Source organism: Durio zibethinus, chromosome 22 (genome assembly GCF_047325235.1).
Source record: "Durio zibethinus cultivar Kanyao isolate XHJ-2024 chromosome 22, ASM4732523v1, whole genome shotgun sequence".
Lineage (NCBI taxonomy): Eukaryota > Viridiplantae > Streptophyta > Magnoliopsida > Malvales > Malvaceae > Durio > Durio zibethinus.
In genome coordinates, this window is record NC_143183.1 from 14,222,663 (window position 1) to 14,245,505 (window position 22,843).

The window sequence follows — 22,843 nt, forward strand, 5'->3', positions numbered from 1 at the left end:
ATTTTGAATTAAAATTAATTAATTATGTTATAATAATTATAGAGGATAGGATCCACTTTCGAACTGCAAACAGCAAAGAATTTACTCCGAACACCAACACTCACTCTGTATCTCTCTCCCAATAGTCAGTACCTCCCATTTGTCCACTTTCATTGCCCGTTTTCAAAATGGTATCAATGCCAAAGAAATGAGTAGTAAAATTCCAAACACAAAATTACCTTGAGTCCTTCACGACATCTCTCTTACACGACAAAACTCGCCCATCTCTGCTATTTTTCTTTTCAGTATTTTTTTTTCTTTTTACACTTCCCAAAACCAATATCTCTTCTCAAAATTTCTCCTTTCATAGTTCATACAAGCAAAGAATCTGAAGCTCTTTGTTTTGAGTTTGACTTATTACAACGACATAAAACCACACATATTCCCAAAACTTACGGCAAACAATATAGTATTAATATCAACCGTGAAACATTAAAGCATTTGAAAAACATATATATATATATATTTCTTTTCAACGCTTTGTTTTTCATTGGTAAATGATTTCCAATGCAATGTTCAACGTTTCGACCACGGTGTCTTCTTCCAATGCTTTGCTTCTCCTCAAAAGCACGAAACGCTGACTTTGATTAAACAAAAATTTAAGCACAAAAATTCACATCCCACCTCGCACGTAGTCTCCTTCAATAAATTGTTTCAATTGATTCATTTTCTCTTTCTCGTGTTAATTAAATTAATAATCACACGAGGAGCAACGTGAACATGACATTAACAAATAATTAATCAAATTAGTAGTAGTAATTTAGTAGTGTTATTTAACACTTGAAGTCAATGTAAATATAATAGCTCTATGTTCTCTCTTTTTTTTCCTTTGTTATTATGGTCTAGAAGCGCTGTGATACCGACATGTGGCGACGCTTAACGATGGAAATTAGGGCACCAAATGGGGCCCGCATCATTGACCTGTAAATCATCTCATCGTACGGCCTCCTGTAGAACTTCAAGAAGGGCAAGAACGATTCGCGAGACTTTTCTATCTTGGTGCTAACGTGGCAATCCCTTCGGAAAAACATGGCAGGTGATTGGAGGAAAGATGGCCGTGGCGTCCGTGGACGGTTGGCTTTGATGAATTCACTGGCTTTGCTACGCTGTGGTAGAGGTGTAGATGGGAATAAGCTCTTCCTCATATTGATGTTGCCACTTGGCGTCCTAGCAGCCGGTGATGCAAACGAGAGGGATCGGGCATTGAGCGGAGAGATCAAAGCTGGGCCAAGGGGGGATGGGCTCGTGGGTCCAACTTTGGATGATGACGTGTCAGTCATGGTGAGGTACCAGGGCTTGAGAGAGTCCAAATGATGTGATACGGTGAAAGAGAATCTGGAGGATGAACAAGAGCCGATCTTGGCCGTTGATTTCATGGACGAGGGGACAAACCGGAGAGATGATGCTCTTGGGTATGATGTGAAGTCGTTAAACTCCAGTGATTCTTCAAAATCTAGTGATGCTACCACCATCGTAGCCGATGATTGCTCGACAAATGGACGAACACCCTGCAAAATAACGTCACACAAAAGCGTAATCACTCGTAAACTTGATTAAATTTAATCCCAATAATAAAACTACAACAAATTTTTTTTATAAAAAATATCATAATTTGAAATAAAAAAAAATTTAAATATTAAAATTTAAATTTACTATTTTTTAAAATAATTATATAAATTAATTGAATTGAATTTTAAATTCATATGCAATATAATTTAAGCAGATATTATATTCACTGAACATGATCAAGGGCTAGTAAAGCCATATAACGTGATTTGATGAAAATTAAATGGAAGATAATTAAGAATGTCAAGATTGATCAAATTCAATTGTCTTTACATTTCACTAGTATGTAAGCATAATCATAATCACTTTTTATCACATAATGAAACCATCAAAAGAAGAGAATGATTAATTTTGCGCTAGACATGGACCTAATTATTCTAGACTCGCCAAGTTTTTGAAATGCATGGAATTAATGTAACTTGTTGAACTGGCAAACATGGTAATACTCACATAATTTCAAAGCTATCCCATAATCGAGATGGTATATAAAGGACCCACCAAGAGAAAGAAAGTGTAGATGATTTGACTTAAGGTACTGTGATGATGAAAACAGAAGCATTTGCAGGTTCAACAATTTTAGACGTTTCACTATTATTTTTAAGAGATGAAAAAGTTGTGGTACACAACAATGACTAGCGTAGAAGGGGGCAGAGTTTTGAAATAACCTTCCAAAGATAAGAAAAGAGCGAAGGTGGGTCGATGACAAAAGACTTGTAAAGTCGTCCTGGGTAGTACGCGGCCACAATTTTCAGTGCTGCCAACAATAAGTTCATAAAAGCCGATGCTGATCTGAAAAAGCCTGTCAAAAAAAAATAATACTCAAAATTATCACCAATTCCCCCACAATAAAATAAATTCAAATTTCTTTGATTTTTGTTTTACTAATTTAGGATTAAAAAAATTAAAGCCTGACATTTGCAGGGAATAATTACGAGATAAAAGCTTTAAAAAGTTAATTCCGTCCTGATCTCCACTGCTAGAGACGTACCAATTGTAGGAAAGAATAATGCTGTTAAACAACTTCAATTCCCGGTAATACCCCTATAATACCCCTACAAAAATGAAGATGGACTGTGACACTTGAAGGGGCTGTCCGGACATTAACAGATGTTGTCTCAGAACCTGCCGGTGATTCGACAAAGTTGCCTGTCTTGGGTTTTTTTCCCATTTGGTACACCATAGTTTGCTTTGGCAGCGTGCAATGACGACACAGAACTCGAAATGACCAAAAAATAACTCGAATTTCAAAGTTTCATTGGCTTTTGGAAGGGTACTGTAGTCATTTGAATTGTGAAAACTTACTTGCATCGAAGAGTAGAACAAATTGTTCGATGCCTTTGGGCATGGTTGCTATAGCAACCTCCAATGTAAAAACCAGCAAACGAGTGAACCTAAAAAAATGACAAAGGAAAAAACAACAAACAAAATTCAGATATTGTTTTCGTCAGTTAACAAGAAAAAGAAGACACGAATTTTTGTTAAGTGCTCACAGTTTCTGACAGTGGAACTTTGGGTAATCTTGTTTGATCCTGAAAATCTGTAACAAAATTTTCAATTCCTAGAAATGATTTCTAGCTTCGATTCTCGAGAAAATCAGCTTAGAGGAAAAATCAAAATATGGGTGTTGAAAATTACCATGACAGGTCTGGATCCTTCATCATGACCAGCTACATAAGCAACTCCCTCAGCTAGTTCAGCTGAGAACTCATCTGCTATCAAATTTTCTATATATATATATAACAAATTAAAAAGAAAATTTATGTTATGAAAAAATAAGAAAATAAAAGAAAAACCCAGAAAAAGAAAAAGTGAAATCCTTTGAGTAAGTGGCTTTAATGATTAGAGAATATTTATACTTTTTAACGTTCAAGTTGAAATGGAAAAAGCAAGATTCTTTGATATAAAAACAACAAAAAATAAAAATAAAAATAAAAGAAGAGGCTTATAAAAAGAGAAGAAGGTATAGAAAGAAAAAAGGTTTACCAGTGCCAATACTCTCTCTCCAAGAAAGACAAGCTCGTAAGTGCTTAGCAGCCTTCTTCACGTTATCACCTTTAGCTCTTAAAAACCTCTCGACGCAAGCGTTGTTGCAGAATTTCTCCTGTTTGAAACATACAATAAATCACATCAGAATAGCCTGAAAACCCCAGCTGCAGCTAGCTACTGCGGAATCTTCTGTCCCAAATACGAGATAATGATTAGCTATGTGATTTTTTATGAAACCATTGATGAATGGTTTGAAGCACTATATGGAAAAAAAAAAAGCAGTAAAAACTTTATGAAATCCTCCCTCATAATTGTTTAGTGACATAGAGATCTGGAAAACTGAAAAAACCTACCTGTTTCACTGTTAATGGAGACTGTTTCCTAACAAGTTGAAGAACAGCTTCAACTCTTTCGTTCACTTTTTCAGCTCTCAACTGATCTTTCTTCCCCATTTCGAGAAAACCAAAAAACAAATTTTACTCAAACTGACTGATAACTGATAACAAAAAACTTACAGTAACGAGCTGAATATTAAAAAAAAAAAAAGAAGAGAGACAGAGAGAGAGGGAAAAGCAGTTCAAAACTAGAAACGTTGAATAATGAGAGAATAGAATAGAGCAAATGGAGTCTATATATAGCGGGCTGACGGCTAATAACGCCGTTATGTATGTGGCTGTACGAAGAAAAATATTCTAAAAAACGTAGGGTAAGGTTCAACGTCAACACTGCTTTTTATTGGTCAATGCAGAAAACCCAATTATTTTGTCGACTATTCCTAACGGAAAACGTTGTCCAACCCCCTAGCCCACCAATCGTTATAGTCTCTTCTTTAAAAAAGAATAGCAGACTACCCATTTAATTTCAGTCCAAAATAAAATTTTTTCAGGTACGTTCATAAGACATTAATGTTGTACAAAGCTCATTTATGGGTACCGGACTCTTATGTGTAAGGCTGCCCACTGCGATATTAAGTGTAAGAAAGTAGTATAACCATATAATTGGATGAAAATGAAAGCAAGCCGTAATAGTACTATGCCATTGTCTGAACCTTGTAAAATGCAATGATCATGATCAATTTGCTTAAGTATCTCTTAAATTTATGCTCTCAATGTTCAATCCAATATGTATAACTTTCCTTCGATTTGTTTATCTTTCATTAATTTAATTAACATCGCTTGGTTGAATATGTAACTCTTATAGCAAAACAAAAAATATATATAAGGTAAAAGCCTTTTTAACGTAGTATAGATGAGTTATTACGAGCAAAAGGATCGTCAAGGTGCCAACTAAGTAAGCTAATCAATTCAAATGGTAAAAATAAACTGGATTTGATCGAAATTTTATGAGCTGATGAAATTCAATGGAATTCATCGTTAATTTGTATTAAAAAGAAAGTTTATTAGAATTCAAAATTTAAGTCAATTAATTTATATAATTAATTTTAAAAAATAACATCTAATAAATTTAGAATTCATATTTCAACGTTTATAACCCTTTTTCTTATTACAAAATACAACTTTCTTTATAAAAAAAATTGATTAAGGTGCAAGTGTCATGCCCCACAAGGATAAAACTAAGGCCTAAGCACCCATGATGAGGGCTCAAGCCCTGGGCTCCCAATAGGAACGACAGAATGCACAGACAAGCATAAAAACCACTTAAAAGGCAACACAAGCTCCCCAAATTAAGATTAACGCTTTTAGAAGAGCCCCAAATGGATCAAGCCCTGGCGCAAGTAGATTAGGCTTAGGTGTGGGTACACCAGGCCCTCGCAGACCCAACAGAGCACCAGACCTAAGCAAACCCAATAGATTGAACTTTCTAGAAGGATCTGACGACTTCTAAAGATAGGATAGTCCCTACATAATTCAAACTCTTGATGTATATCTCATGTAATCTCTTTGTGATCTTGGATTTTGTAATAGCCATTGGATTGAGTCAATCCTGGCCATTGATTCATAGGGGCTTCAACTATAAATAGAGGTCTTTTCCACCTTTATTTGATGTATAGAACACTTGAGTGAATACAAGTTATAGCATTTTCAAGCATCTATTGCTTTCTAGTTTTTTCTAACTTTAGAGTGTGTTTTTTTTTAATACTCACTCTTCGAGATGTTTTTAGGCTGACTTAGGCATATAAGGAGAGAGTCTAACCTAAAGTTGCATGAAGCATTGGCATAAGTTTTAAGTCCGTGACAATTAGTATTAAAGCATGTTCCATTTCAAGGTTGTGTTCAATTCGTATTCAAGGTGTTCAAGGAAATAGCATCTTATAGTGATGTTGGTAGTCAACAGCCAAAGGTCTATGAGCTAACTCATGGAAGAAAAAAAAAAGGCTAGCTCAAAAGACATGATGTTGACCCTGGATGGCTACTTAGCCAAGGTGAAGGTGATAGTGTTAGACTTTAGAGAGAGGTTTAAGGAGACTGAAAAAGAGATCAAAGAAAGATTCCATGGTGTCTTCAACCAAACCATCAACATGTTCATCTAGAAGAATAAAGTTTTAGAGGCCATGTTGGAGGCGATACACAAACAGATGCAAGAGCTCAAAAGAGAGCTCATAGCATACAAGGCAGCTATTGGGAATTATGTGTTAGTTGTAACAACTAGGGCTTGAATGAAAGCTCCTAAGCCAAAAGAATATAATAGAGCTAGGTTTACAAAAGATGTCGATAACTTTTTATGGAGAATGGAGTAATACTTTCGAGCCATGGGCATCGATAAGGATACTACTAAGGTAAGCACATCCTCCATGTATTTGGTTGACATTGCATTGTTGTGGTATAAACATAAATGTAATGATGCGAGCCACGGAGGTGCTATTATCTGGACTTAGGAAGAGTTCAAGGTAGAGTTTAAGCATAGTTATATCCTAAGTATGCTAATGAAAAGGCAAAGGCAAAAATTCGTAGGCTAAGTCAAAGAGGCGAGGTGCAGAAGTATGTTTGAGAATTTTTAGAACTAATGCTCCAAATTTCAAACCTTAGAAAAGAAGAAGGTCTTTTTTGTTTTATGAATGAACTCAAAACGTAGGCCAAGAATGAGTTACAATAAAAGGATGTCAAAGATCTGGCCAAAACCATGACAGTTATTGAATCTTTGATGGAGATTTGACCAAAAATTCGTAGGCTAAGTTAAAGAGGCGAGGTGCAGAAGTATGTTCGAGAATTTTTAGAACTAATGCTCCAAATTTCAAACCTTAGAAAAGAAGAAGGTCTTTTTTGTTTTATGAATGAACTCAAAACGTAGGCCAAGAATGAGTTACAATAAAAGGATGTCAAAGATCTGGCCAAAATCGTGACAGCTATTGAATCTTTGATGGAGATTTGACCATAAAAAAAGTTTGAGTCATTCAAGCCAAAAGGTAGTAGTAAAGACCAATAGCCTAAAAAGAGAGATAAAGATTGACAATCCAAAGATGGGTATAAAAATTGATAGACCAATAATGGTCAAGACAAACCTTTTTTTAAGAAATAAAAGCCAAGGCAATAGAACAATAAAGATTATGAGCCATCGACTTGTTACATTTGTGAAGGTTTGCACTTGTCAAGAGAGTGCACCAAGAAAACCAAGCTATCTGCCATCAACAAAAAGAATAATGAAAAGCTAAAGAAGGAGACCATGAAACTTGGCTCAATTGTGCTAAATTCAATCTAGGCCAAGGGGTGCCATAAGCAAAAATGACTAATGTTTATAGACATGATAATTACAGGTAAGAAATTGAATGCACTCATTGACACAAGAACATCTCACTTGTTCATATTTAGAGATACAGTACAAAAACTAGACCTAAAAGTATAAAAAAAGGTTAGCATGATTAAAATAGTTAACTCTAAGAATGTCCCAACAATTGGCATAACACATGAAATAGAGCTATAACTTGGAGAGTGAAAATATCAAGAATCAGTTGAGGTAATTTCTCTATATGATTATGATTTTATAGTTGGTTTAGAATTTTTTGATTGTATTAGTGCCCTTATGGTGTTTTTTGCCAATTGTATTTGCATATTAGACCATTAATTCCTATGCATTGTACTAGTGAGACAAGAATTAAGGTTAGGGACTAAGATGCTATCTACCATATAGTTGGCCAAAAGAGTTAATAAGAATGAAAAAACTTTTCTTACAACCTTGAAGATGGAAGAGTCTAACCAGAATAGTGTTGACACCCCCTTGAAACTACTAAAAATGCTGGAGTAATTCAAATACATGATGCATGTTGAAATGCCTAAGGGGATGCCACCAAAGAGAAAGATGGATCACAAAATTGAACTGATGTTGAATGTTATTCTACCAGCCAGGGCCTCATATCAAATGTCACCCCTAAAGTTGGAGAAGTTACAAAGAATGCTCAAGGAGCTTATTGATGCAGGCTACATCAAACCATTAAAAGCCTAATTTGGTGCTCTAGTGTTGTTCCAACAAAAACATGATGGGTTTTTATGACTGTACATAGATTATAGGACACTGAACAAGTTGACAGTGATGAGCAAGTACCCAATCCCACTCATTGCAAATTTGTTTGACCAATTTGGAGATGTTAGGTGATTCACCAAGCTAAACTTGGGATCAAGGTACTAGCAAGTCAAAATTGCTAAGAGAGATAAGTCTAAGATAGCTTGTGTTACTTGATATAGATCTTATGAGTTCTTGGTAATGCCTTTCGTCTTGACCAATGTACTAGCCATATTTTGCACCTTAATGAATAAGATATTGCAACCATTCTTAGATTATTTTATTGTGGTTTCTTAACAATATTATGATTTATAGTTTATCATTAGAAGAGCATGTGGAGCACCTTAGGCAAGTGTTTCAAGTATTATAAGAAAATGAACTATTCGTGAAAAAAAAAAATTTTTTATTTAGAGGGAGGTGTCGTTCTTAGGCCACATTGTTGAAGGTGACAAGATCCGAATGGATGGAAGCAAAGTCTAGGCTATACTAGATTAGGAGCCGTCAACTAAGGTTATGGAACTGAGATCATTCTTTGGGTTAGTGAACTACTACAAGCACTTCATCAAAGGTTATTTCACCATTACCACACTATTAACAGATATGATTAAAAAGGGAAGAGTGTCAAATTAAAGTCAGGACTATTAACAAGCTTTTGATCGACTAAAACATATAGTGACTAAAAGGCTTGTTCTTGCTTTGCCTAATCACACTAACTTGTATAAGGTGCATATGGACACATTAGACTTTGTCATTGGAGGGGTGCTAATGCAAAAGAATCATCTTATTGCTTTTAAGAGTCGAAAGCTCAAAGAGACCAAACATAAATACATGATCCAAGAAAAAGATATGATAGTGATGGTGCACTATTTATGTATATAAAGACATTACCTACTAGGATCTAAATTTATGGTTAAAATCGATAATGTTATAATAAGCTACTTCTAAACTCAAAAGAAGCTATCTTTCATACAAGCTAAATGGTAAGATTTTTTTTTAGAGTTTGATTTTAGCATGGAGTAAAAGCTTGGAAAGGCTAACTTAGTGGCTGATGCACTCAGTAGAAAGGCGATGCCAACTACCATCAGTCAACCTAAAAGGTTCTTGGTGTCACATATTAAGAAGGGATTAACCTATGATCCTATAGCTAAGATGCTCATAGAGTATGCCCAACAAGGTAAAAGTAAATGTTTTCGGTTACAAGATGACTTACTTTTCACTTAAAAAATATGTTATTTTTGTTGCAATATAAGAAACTTCACAAGAAAGTTATACAGAAATGCTATAACTCAAGATGAGCTGGTCACCTTGAAATGCATTGCACCTTAGCATTGGTGCAGGATTGATATTATTGACCTCATATGTAGGATGACAATAAGGCTTATGTCAAAATATGTTTTTTCTGCCAGTAGGATAAGGTGGAGTAAAAGTTACCAGTTGATCTATTAGAGCCATTGCCTATATTGAAGTAATCATGAGAAAACGTTTTGTTAGATTTTATAGTCAGACTACCCAAGTCAGATGGGTTTAAGAGCATCATGGTTATGGTAGATAGATTTTCAAGTATGGAACATTGATTATAGCAACTAAGAAGTGCCCAACTGAAAAGACAACCCGCTTATTTCTAAAGATGTGGTGAAGTATTAGAGAATACTATAAACCATCATTATTAATCGAGACAGGCTTTTTACTGGGTAATTTTAGATAAGTTGTTCAATTTGTTAGGGTCAAACTTAAACATTTTCACTAGCATACATCCACAAATTGATGGGCAAATCGAGTGAGTTAATGGTTTATTAGAGGTCTACGTCAAGCACTATGTTAATGCAACACAATGAGATTGGCCCAAGCTGTTGGATGTTTAACTAGTTTTCTTATAATTTGTAGTAGAATGAGGTAACAAACTAGAGTCCATTTGAGTTAATGACAAGCCAGCAGGTACTCACTCTAAAAGCTATTGCTGTGGGCTACACTAGACCTAATCCAATAGCTTACAAAATTACCAAGGCATGGTAGGAACAAGTTGACCTTGTAAGAATCTATCTCTACAAAGTATCCAAGAAGAGTAAAAAATGAGTAGATCACAAGCAATAAGATGTGTAGTACCAAGTTAGGGACTTAGTGATGGTGAAGCTACACTCAGTTTTACGCCACATGGGCATGCATAAGGGCCTAGTTTGGAGATATGAGAAACCTTTTTAGAGTTCTAAAGAGAGTAGGCAAAGTAGCCTATAAGCTAGAATTACCACCGATGCCTAAGATACACCAAAATTTTCATTTCAGCATGTTAAAGGCATTTCATGAGGAACAATAAGATCTAGCACAAGCAAAGTTATAGCATGCACTCATGGGGATGAAGGCTTTATATGACAAAGAGGTTTAGTGCATTTTAGCTGACAAGTTTTGAGGCTATAAAATTACAGGCCAAGGTATAAGTATATGGTGTAGTGGAAGGGGCTTCCTAATAGTGAGGCAAGTTAGGAACCAACTGAAAATCTTTAAAAGTTTGAGGATCAAATCAACCAGTTTTATTTAGAGCACACAATGAGGGCATCACAGAATTAGGTGAAAGAGAATGTCATGGCTCGTGCAAGTGCAACCAAGGCCCAAACACTAATGACGAGGGCTCAAGACTTGGATTCACAATAAGAATTCAGAATGCATGTGCAAGCATAAGAATCACTTGGACTACTTGCTTAAGCTCTCGAGACCAAGGTAAATGATTCTAGAAAGGCTCTAAATGAACCAAGCCATGATGCAGGCAAACCAAGCTTATATGTGCTGGTGCACTAGGCCTCAACAAACCTAACAGCGTACCAAGCCCAAGCAAACACAACAGATTAAATGTTTTAAAAAGATTTGAAGACTCCAAAGGATAAGATAGTTCCCTACACAATTCAAACTCTTGATGTATATCTCATATAATCTCTTTGTGATCTTGGACTCTATAATAGCTATTAGATTGAGTTAATCCTAGCCATTGATTCATGGAGACTTCAACTATAAATAGAGGGCTTCCTCACTCTCATTTAATGTAAGAAACATTTGAATGAATAAAAGTTATAGCATTTTTAAACATCTCTTACTTTTTAGCTTTTTCTAGCTTTAGAGTGCCTTTCAGTGTTCTTTTGAGTGCTCATTCTTCGAAACTATTTTTAAACTTATTTAACATATAAGAAGGAAGTTCAGCCTAAGATCGTATAGAGCATTGGCATAAGTCTCAAATTCGTGGCATAAGTCTCAAATTCGTGACACAAGTGCTAAGTCTATAGCCATGGGTCATAAACTAACGCATTTAGCTTGTTTTACGATATTATGTACCAGATAATAATTTTTAGACATGTTTTCTTATAGTAAATACAGATCTAGAGAGGATTTTGGTAAATTATTGCAAGCATGTATATATATAATAAATTATAATTATCCCCAGCTCAATATAATGGACTCATTTGGAATTTTCATGCATAATTTAATGTCAACTAAGATGTGGCATAAAATATTACTTGGAAGATAATAAAGGTCTTTGACTATATAATTTGGGATTTTTTTTTCACTTTTAACATATGTTTTGGGGTTAATTGAATTATTTTGTATTTTAGATATTGTTTAAACCTTCAACTAACTTTAATTGAGGTATTTGGGACTTTAACTATTTGCATGAGATTCATTTAGGACTATGACTAATATTTAATGAGTTTAATGTAGATCTTTAAGCAATCAATTAAATTTAGGTAATTGGTAAAAAAAAAAATTAAGGAATTTGGGTAAAGATGCTTAATAGGGTTAATTTAGATCTTTAGACCATTAATTAAGTCAAGAAGTAGCTTTGTTAAAAAAAAAAAAGGTAAGAAGTGAAGATGTTTCTTTAAAAAATCAGGAGAAGTATTTTTGTAAATTGCTATGTTGATTTTTCAATGGCAATGTTTTATGTTCTTCGCTTTTAAAATTATTTGATTGATTACCAATGGTATATTAATTTTATTCATTTTTCTTATACTTGCATATATTTTGTTATATTTATTCTCATTTATAATTTATTTCTATATTATTTGTTGATAAATTTTTTTAGATTAAAAGCATGCAAGACCTTCACTTTCCATAACAAAATGCAGGTTTTCACTAGTATGATCATTATAATTTATAACCTATGAAGACCAAAGACAAGAAGAGTGCAAGGGGAGTGGAGACCCTTGAACGGATATTCCGAGTGATAATCTATAACACTTGGCATGAAAGGTAATGTAGAAATAGTATTTTCGTTTATGTTGGTTAGAGTCTACTTACTTCACTCTAGTTCTCGTTGCTAAGATAACTTTACATTTGCTGTTTATTAATTCTTTTTTTTTTTTAAAATAGGTAATTAAAAACAATATAAATTAAATAGATCTAGGGGTGAGTATGGACTATGGACAAGTTTGTATTAGTTTTAAGGAAAAACCACACCAAACCAAAATATTTTGATTTTTAAATTTTTTAAATCAAACCAATTCTAGTGATAATAGAAATCAAACCAACTAAACCCAATAATTTGGTTCTGGTTTGGTTTTTCATTTAGTTTGACCTTGTAATAGTGTCAATTAAAATATGAAAAAAAAATTCCTAAATTTTAGATAATGTATTTTATATAAGGAATCTATTCCATTTACTAGTTCTTGCTCCTAGATTGAGATTCCAAAGACCATCCATGAAAAAAAAAATTAAATGGTTATGGAATTGAACCAATACACAAAATGAAGCTGAAATGAATCATCATTAATCATTTTGAGACAAAATGATAGAGTGTAGGGATGTATATTTTGAAGAAGAAAAGTTGGAGTTAGAGACTTAGAAGTGGGGTGATGTATATGATTTACTTATCAAATAAAGAAACCTTTTATTAAAAAGAGTTGATATATTTTTAGATAAAAATTATTCATACATAAAAAACTTATACAATTAAAATAATAAAATATTTGTGTAAATATAAATGTCATTATATTATTATTTTTAATTTGATTTTTTATTTAGGTTGCACTACAAGAAATCTCACATATAGTGACGCTTAAAAAATTATCTGTAAAATCTTAAAATCCATTAATATAACACCATAAATCTTATACCGATGATCAAAGTATATATTCCGATGAATTTTTAACCATCAATATATCTTTGTCAGTATAGACCTATACTGACGATTTTTAAGGTATCAGAGATATATTTATAGTTCAAGACTGTCAATAAATGTATATATGTTGCTATAGCATCTGTTGTGTATTTCATCATTATGCTTTTTACCGACGGTTAACACCCATCAGTATAGACTTGTACGTTTAATTTTTTTTGCCTATATCGATGCTTAATACTCGTCAGTATAGACTCATATGTTTTAATTTTTTTAACTTACCGATGATCAATGCTTGTCAGTATAACCTTATGTGTTTTAACTTTTACCGATAGTCTGTGATGACTGTCAGTATAACCTAAAATATTTCAATAGTAAAATGCCTCGGTATAAATTTTAAGGTGTTGGTAAAAACTTTTTTAATTATATTTTTAAATATTAATATTAATTTATTTATAATCGTAATATGATATAGTTTCATATAAAGTAAAAATACACAAAAAAGTAAAAATATTTAATAACATTTTAAATAAAATAACAACCAAATTGTTTTATAATCCACAAATTTAAAATAAGTCAAGAACTAACATCATCGTATCAAATTCAGGAAAAAAAGAACATTAATATATATGATTGAATGTCTACAAACATAGTGCTCGAAGTTTGCATCAAAGAATCCTTCTGGTGCTATTACTAATGGTTGAACCTCAAATCCTCTCTCTATATATATATTTTGAATAATGTTTTGAAGATTGTTCACATCAGATGTATATTGATCTGCTGCAACTCTTGTTCCAATGTCAGAGCCACACAATTCATTTCTTGATTTGCCAGATTATTATTTAATAAATTCTTGTAAAAATGAAGTAAGCATTAAAATTTCATAAAAGAATGATTTTTTTCTGTGATGTTTTTATCCAAGAGGCCTAAAGATAAACTACTTACCAGATTAAGAAGAGAAGCTCTTCCCCAACTACATGTTCTATAGTCACATTTATCAAGAAGCCACCAATTCATAGTAGAAACAGATGAAGTTTTTATTTATTTTTTCTATTGAAGCTATTTTATTAACAAAAATAGTGCCGTTAATAACATTTTCAAGCCCTTATTGTGATAAATACTAAGCCTAGATTTATCCAATACAGCTAAAAATACAAAAAAATAGGTATGCTTGATGACACAAAATTGAAATGTAAAAAATGAAAAATACCTTTGAAAAATGATGAAAATCATAATACTTTAACTTTAATTTAGCTCTAAAACAAAATAGATGCTAATGGGTTTAAGTTCGTAGAGTAAGTGAGAGGTGGTGGGAGGTGGAGATTAAGCTATGGGTACCAATAGGTGGAGAAAGTTGGTAAGAGGTGAAAACTAAGTATGTAGAGTCGGTGGGAGGTGGAGGTGAAGAAACTGATTTAAATTCATGAGCCCATAATTTGTTTTAGATTATTCAAGGCATTTTTTGCCAAAAATGCCTTGAATAATCTCTTACAAAAAAAATTAATAGGGTTATTTAGGCATTTCTGGCCAAAAACATATTGAACAATCTTCTCAATAAATTTTTATGAGATATTATTGAAGGCTTTTTTAGCCAAAAACACTTTCAATAATTCCTTCAATAAATTTTTCTGATGGATTATTGAAGGCCTTGTTTACCTTAGTAAAAAACTCATTCAATAATCCCATTCAAAATTTGTTGAAGGTATTATTAAAAGCATTTTTGACCAAAAATACTTTCAATAATCCTTTTAATAAATTTTTATGAAGGATTATTGAAGGTGTTTTTGGTAAAAAAATGCCTTCAATAATCCCTTTCAAATTTTTTCAAGAGCCAAAAATGCTTTAAATAATCCCATCAATAAATATTTATAAGGGATTATTAAAGGTGTTTTTGGTCAAAAATACCTTTAATAATCCCTTCTAAATTTTTTCAGAGGATTATTGAAGGCATTTTTTACAAAAAAATACTTTCAATAACCTCTCAATAAATATTTATGATAGATTATTGAAGGTATTTTTTGGCAAAAAATGTCTTCAATAATCTCTCATAAATATTTATTGAATGAATTATTGAAGGCATTTTTATGAGAGATTATTGAAGGTATTTTTATGAAGGATTATTGAAGGTATTTTTTGTTAAAAACACTTTCAATAATCCCTTCTAAATTTTTTCAAGAGGTTATTGAAAACGCTTTTTGGCTAAAAACACTTTCAATAATCCCTTATAAATTTTTATTAGGGATTATTAAAGGTATTTTTGATAACAAATGCTTTCAATAATCTCTTCCAAAAATTTTCAAGGGATTATTGAAGGCGTTTTTGACAAAAAAAACACCTTCAATAGTCTTATTTAATTTTTTTTAAACTAATAGTTTTTTTTGTTTTGAACATATATTGACGGATACGTTAATAACCGTCAACATATTTATATTAACAGATAATTATATAATATCAAAAAAAATTTATTTATACTGACGGTTAAATAATATGTTGGTATAAATACGATATATTCTAACGATATTAAAAATTCATCAATAAAATTTTTTTTTATTGATAAAATTTGACCGTTAATATAATTAAATGTTAATATATGAACAATATTTTGTATTGTTGATTTCATAAAAATATAAAATCAAACTGATTACGTACACTTTTTTGAAACACTTTTTTATGGTCGAGGAGTGTTTTGAAAATTTAAGAGTAGATGATGTGACTTTTTCACATAAAAAATTATTTTATATTTTTAAATAGTTTTTTTTTAAAGAAAGTATATAACAATTTCCCAAATTTAATTGGGTTTGATTTGAAATCAAATCAAAATTTTTTAACTTTCCAAAAAACTAATAAAAACCAAATTTGGTTTGGCATTTTGGTTGTAACCAAATAATGGTAGTTCTACAGAAAGATAGAGATTCAGTATTAGACTACTGGAAATCAAAGAACACATCTAGTCTCATAAACCTTTTATGTAGCAAAAATATATATATCTATTTAATTTGTAGACTATATGTAGGAAAGTATATAATATTTTACAAGAGCGTATTTACTAACCCATGCGTGCATTATTAAAGGAGAAAAGATTTTGGAGTTCATTAATTAATAAATTGGATTGCTCTATATTGTTTGAAGTAGAAGTAGCACAAACCACTGCATATTTAACCCAAATACATAGTCATACAATTCTAAACATTGATATTTATTATCCCCAAATATAAAAAATGAGAAACCGTAAGCAAATAATAATAATAAAAGTGAAAATAAAAGTTCAATGTCCGTTGTTAAAGTGTAGACTTTTCCACATTTTGAAAGGACCAAAATTTTCCAACGTTCTCCACGTGTCAATTTTAAAATAAAAAATTTTATCTCCTCTTTTTATTTTTTTATTATTTTATTAATTACTACTACTATTAAATAAAAAACTACTGATGTTTTATTTAGTTTCACTCAAATTATATTATTAATTTATGTACTCCTATAAAATTCATTGGTCGGATTATGAAATTTTGTGGTGGTTAGTTTGAAATATTCAAAGCTCGTGAGGGAGGGAGAAGATGGAATAGAGAGAATTGAAGAAAAATGAAAAAATAAATTATCTATAGTAATTGCATCTTATATGTGCATTTAGAAAAAAAAATTATATTAATCAATTTAATGTCGTATCAGCATGATCAATAACATGTTATTCAAGTCAACGATTATATTAATATACTTAATAGAATAAATTTAATTGAATAATTAATTTAATTAAAATTATTAATTTGATACAACAAAATAATTTAATTTATATAAATTATAATAACACAATTAAATCTAGATTTTTGAATAAAAATATGAATTAATTATATAATTTGACCATTGCTTTTTTAATAAAGTAGTAAAAAAAAAAGTTCGCTAACACCGCAAGACCTATTGATAATATTTTAAACGTTTAATTTTAAATAACAAATTTAAATCCCTGTAGTTTTAATTATAAAAAAATTTATCTAATTCCCAAACCAAAAGGTCAAAAGTCGAAAAGGAGCAGAAACATGTGAACAAATCCCAATCTGGATCACAGGAGGTGACAAACAATATCCGTAGCATTAATGGCAATTGGCTTTTTTATATTGGTTCAATTAATGGCAGTGCCCTGTGATTATTATCTATGACAATCAATTTTCTGGCTCCTGCAAAAATCTGAACTAAATGAATAATGCCTGATATATTCCCAGTTTAAACCCTCATAATTTTGCATATTTTTCGTTTGTTTTTTTTTTTTTTTTACTCAGTAATCCTCCGTATACTTAATTAAAAGTTAAATACTCATCTTAACTCATTTAAATTTTTTTTTTAAATGGTATCTACTGAAAGATTGGTTTCATTTGTCTCCATTCAACTGTGTAGTAGATTCTCGTCTTTATGCAGCCACTAGATTACTTTAATTTTTTTTCTTTTTTTTTTTTCTCTCCTCTCTCTCTCTCTCTCTCTTCTTGTAAATTAAAGCAAAGATTTATTCTGATATTTGCCAACTATATATGTGTTAGGTTGGATAGTTGATGGTATAAGATGATGACTTTTGAGACATGATTTTTTTTTTTTTAAATGACTCACACATCCAATCTCCCCCATGTGCCCCAAAGTGCCCTAGAGTTGTTTTCCCTTAGTTCACCTAACTTTTTTGTTTGTGATTTTGATTTTGATTTCAAATTTTGAAACACCCCATTCCTCCCTCTTAGCTCTTCTTACATTGTGCTCTTCACACCCCACATAACACCACTATGTTCTTCCAACCATAACATTTGTATGATGATGTCTTAATCATTTCTTTTTAAATTCAAAATAATCATAATGCTTTCTTCTCTGCCTCATATTCTCTCTCTAAATTAATTAATTAATCAATTAAGATGATAAAGTGTTTTGGTTTAATTTTTCCAAGTTGCCAATTTGACTAAGATATAATTAGGTGCTGCTTGTCTTGTTTTGATAATGTTTGTTTTTGGACAAAACTAGGATAGGGGATCTTGTCTCCTTTGAAAGAAGGCCATATGTAACAAGTTTGGGGCAGCAAAACAAAATTTTTATTTTATTTGAGTAAATTATTTTCACGGTCATAAATATCATTTTGATTTCTAAATTTTAAAAAATAATATATTAATCTCTATATTTCTTTGTTCATAACAAAATGGTTCTTACATTAGAAAATTTGTTAATATAGTCATCAAAACAATTCCAAAAATAAAATAACAAAAAAGATAGTGATAAAATTTTTTTATTTATTACAATTATAATAATAAATATTTACTAAAAATAAAATATATTAGTAATTTTTTATAATTATATAAAAAATAAAAATACATTTTTTACTTTTAATTTTGTTAGTAAACATTTTTTTGAGTTCAGTGTTAGGATAGAAAAAATATGTCTGTATTTCGAAAATAAAATTGATCTATTTTTCTTTAAATTTATTTTTTATTTGTTTAAAACATATAATTAGATTATATATCATCATAAAATATTTCTTCAAAAGCCAAGTTTTTTAATTATAAAATATTAGTATAAAATTTTCAATAAAATATTATAAGTTTTCACATTATCACTTGTTAATAGAAAATGATAAATTTAATTGGAGATTTTCATAAATTGAGCTAAAAATGTATAACACTTTCAAAGTTTCACTTAAAATCCAACTTGACTCATCCATTATAAACCTAAATATGCTCATTTTACTATTAAAAATTAAATAATACTTTTATATTAATATTGTTAAAGTGGGTTATCCCATATTTAATAAATTTTTAATATCTTATAATCTTATATTCAAGTTTGACCCATCTACTTACTGTAATTAGTTTTAAGTTATATATTTAACATAGAATCAGAGTCAAGATTTATTTTTATTATTTTTTTAAAATTTATCACGTGGAAGGCTTTTGCATCTCTATCTAAACGTGATGAGGGCCTATTAAAATGAGTTATCTCACATCTAATAAAATTTTAATATCATGTAATCTTATATTTAAGTTAAATCCCTTCACTTACTGTCAGTTGATTTTGAGTTGGATGCTTAACAAATATTTTAATATTTTAAAATATTTTTAAAATGCAAATTAAACAAAAAAATTTTATTAATAAAATAATAGTTTGATTAGGTCAAACTTAGACCTTAAAAATCATGCCTAAAACTTGATTCAAGTTGAGTCTTATTTGTGGATCTAATTAACTGCTCAATTTATAGGTAAATCTAATTGCAATTTAAAAAATTTTTTTTAAAAAAATAAAAATATTAATTGATTTAAAAATTAATATTACAAAATAACAATAAAAACACATAAGAATTAATGTCCCAAAAAGTCATTTAAAAAAATAAAATTTATCAATCAATTATCTTTTAAAATATAATATTATCAATCAATTATCTTACTTTGTAAAATTTTTTTTATAACGCTATGCTAATGATTTTATTGACAAAAGGATGATTTCTTCATAATTATCAAAATATAAAGATCAATATATTATTTTTTAAAATTTAAGAATAAAAATAATATTTACTTCAAAATTTAAGAATTGTACAAATAATTTACCCTTTAAGACCTAAAAATTTAAGGATGGCTTTTTGAAAATTCATTGCAATGCTAACTCATCACATTGTGTGCAAATTATTTCATGATTTTCAAAAGAAAATATGTACTTTGTCTTAATTATTTTTCTGTTTTTACTTTTAAGGAAGTTTTAAAAAAACTTTTAATATTAATTTTTTTATAAAATTGATATTTCACGATTTTTAATGTCAAAAATTTTTAAAATAAAATATAATATTAGAATATAAAACAAGTAATAGTTTAAGTGTTAAAAAAAAGGAAAAACAATTTTGGAAACATCCCGAAAGAAAATGATGAAAGAGAAAAAAATTTGAATGGAGGCATACATTTTTTTCTTAGTGATGATGACAATTTTTTTAAAAAATTTCTCATATGAGGGGGAGAAGATGCATTTGTACCTACCAATTGAACCTATATATGCTTTGACTAAATATTTATTAGTAGTAAGTTTCAAGCTAACATTGCCAAATACCAAATGCCCATTTTAGAGTAAATTAAAAATATTTAAATTGATGACTTATTAACTAGATTGACTTTATGCATTTTATCAAAGTTGAAAACTTTTAAATTCATTCAAATATTAAAAATTATTATTTTTTAACAATTTGATAAATTTTGATTAATTTTTTTTATGATGATTGATGAAGTGAATGAATTTAAAATATTTTTAAAAATCATAAATCTGAAAATTGAGTTTGGATGATTACAAATAAAAATATTTTTATGCAAAATTACGAATAATTAATGTAGTTTAATCCGAAAGTGAGAGATGCTAATTTGTTTAACGTTGGAAGACAAAAAAACTGTAAATGAGGCGATAACTATCAAGTTGGGCAAAGGCAGCATTGGATTTTCCTTTTCATGATGAGTACAACACTTCCCATTTGTGGGCTCGGTTGACCACAGCTCATAATTTCTCACATGGTGTAGCCTGTAGGGGACCCATGGCTCTATGGCTGCACCCGTTGGTCCCGCCATTGAGAAAAGTTTTGAAGCCCTGCCCTCACTCACCTCTTTTGGGATCGAAATGATCTTTGGTACACCTTTTTCCTCGCCAAAACCTCAATAGAAGCACACCCTTACAAGAAGAAAACATTCAAAAGAAAAAAAACACAGGCCTACAATTTCATGACTTATGAGTTATAGCTTTCAACAATACAATCCAAGGTTATAATTTTTATTGACATGATTTTTGAATTTTTAAACCTTTATTTTGAATATTTGAAATGGTCATGAATTAAATTTTTGGGTGTTAGGGTCCAGTATTTCTATAAATAGACTAGACGATTGGGGGCAATTGAATTTTCAAACTTATATATATATATATATATATACATCATTAAACTTGATTTGATATAAGAATTAAATATTATATTTGATATATAAAATTATTGATAAGATAAGATGATAATTATTTTGTATCATATTTAATTTGTAATATTATTTAATTTAATTCTATTCATAATATTATTTTAATATTATTTTATGCAATAAACCTATGGATATTTTGCAAGTAGCCCCAATATTAAGTATGAATTATTTTGCCTTTCTCTCTAGTTGAATGCAAAAGGAATAGACAAATTGAATATCTATTATGCTTATTAATTGATAATATAATATTTTACTTATATAAACACACACATAAAATTGTACAAACTTATTTATAGGTTTCTGCGTAAAATAGAGGTGTCCACGTTTGGGGCTGACCTAATTGACACCTCTAATATTTTTGTCCAAAATCTTATTTGGTTTGCTTGCAAAAGCCATTGAGATCCATTTAATTAAATTTATTTTAAAATATATTAATACATATTAAAATAATTTAACAAACTCAAATGTATGAATCAAACCGAGCTTTAGATAAAATTTTAAAAATATCGATCGAACTTAATTCGATTCATTCAATCTTTGAATATCTTTAATAAAAAGATAAAACGGTGTAAATTATTAATAAATAACAAAAATATATTTGTTGATAGTTATATAATTTCTTTATAAAATATTTAATTTAATTTAATTTTTGATAATTTTGAATATAAAAAAATGAACAGTAAAAGAGTAAATAGTGAACACAAGCAAGAAATCCAAAAGTTAGTTTAGTAAATGCATGAATAATTTGAATCCATTGGATCATTAGGAATTGTCCTTTTATGGAAGAGGAAGTTTATTCTTCATCTTTGCTCAACTAAGATGAAGGTATTATTGCATTGAGAAGTTGGCAGCAAAGGAACTAAAGCAGGGAAACACGGAGTGGTGGTTCACTGTGCTTTAAACTAATCACAAGATTGATTAAAGTAATAAAAGCAAGTAGCACAAGAGAAAGAGAATGAATGATTGTGGTTTATATCAATCAAATCTCGGTGGCCAATCCGATTCCAAAATAAAAAGTAGTGCTAATTATAATGATACTATATAGCTTTTAAGCTTTAAACTTTTTTTTTTTTTTTGGTGAACAAATGTATTGGAATGATGACACGAGTAGACCACAAATTCGTACCATGTAGCAACTGATTTGACATAAAATGCTTATTTATTTTAGCTTTCTCGTTATTGTGTGTAGTGCGTGCATATGTTGAGCTGTGTTGTTATCACTGTGTAAAGATCAAATCAGCAATAACTTGAATATACTGAATATAAGTTAATTTAATTATCATTTTTTTTTCAAAATTTTGAATTAAATAGACCGGTTGAATTTTTATGTCATTTGATAATTTTAAATATAATATAATAATATAAAATATAAAATTGATAAATTTAAAATGTTAATAAAATTTATATATAAATTTAATAAACATATGAAAAAAAATATTATATATAATATATTAACATAAATTTAACATAATAATTTTTTATATTTTACACATTTAATATAATATAAATATAATTTAAAATATACAAACTATCAAATATACCTTTGATACAACTATGCAATTTTCTTATTCGTTTGCAAAGGATTTACATTCTAAATAGCATTAACTAGAGATCATACTTGAATCTAAAATTTTTTACTAGTTCTCTTTCAATATGATCATGCTCTCTCTCTTTAATACTATCAAGTTTACAAAAGTATGAAGAGAGAATCAGCTTTATATATTTATTTTGCAAAGCCTTAAGTCCCGAC

General features: G+C 29.9%; 1 protein-coding gene across 2 annotated transcripts; it reads right to left on the reverse strand.

Moving 5' to 3' along the window:
- Positions 1-676: 676 nt before the first annotated feature.
- Positions 677-4,191, reverse strand: LOC111307326 (uncharacterized). 2 transcript variants are annotated; one of them, XM_022905335.2, is made up of 7 exons: positions 3,945-4,191; positions 3,589-3,706; positions 3,241-3,329; positions 3,096-3,142; positions 2,908-2,996; positions 2,271-2,404; positions 677-1,547 (listed from the first exon to the last, which is right to left on the reverse strand). In XM_022905335.2, the coding sequence occupies exons 1-7, from the start codon at positions 4,041-4,043 to the stop codon at positions 882-884; spliced, it is 1,242 nt and encodes a 413-aa protein (XP_022761070.2). In that variant the 5' UTR covers positions 4,044-4,191; the 3' UTR covers positions 677-881. The 2 variants fall into 2 exon arrangements, with proteins under 2 accessions (XP_022761070.2, XP_089607738.1); XM_089751612.1 differs by having other exon boundaries at positions 3,096-3,163.
- Between the last annotated feature and the right edge of the window lie 18,652 nt (positions 4,192-22,843).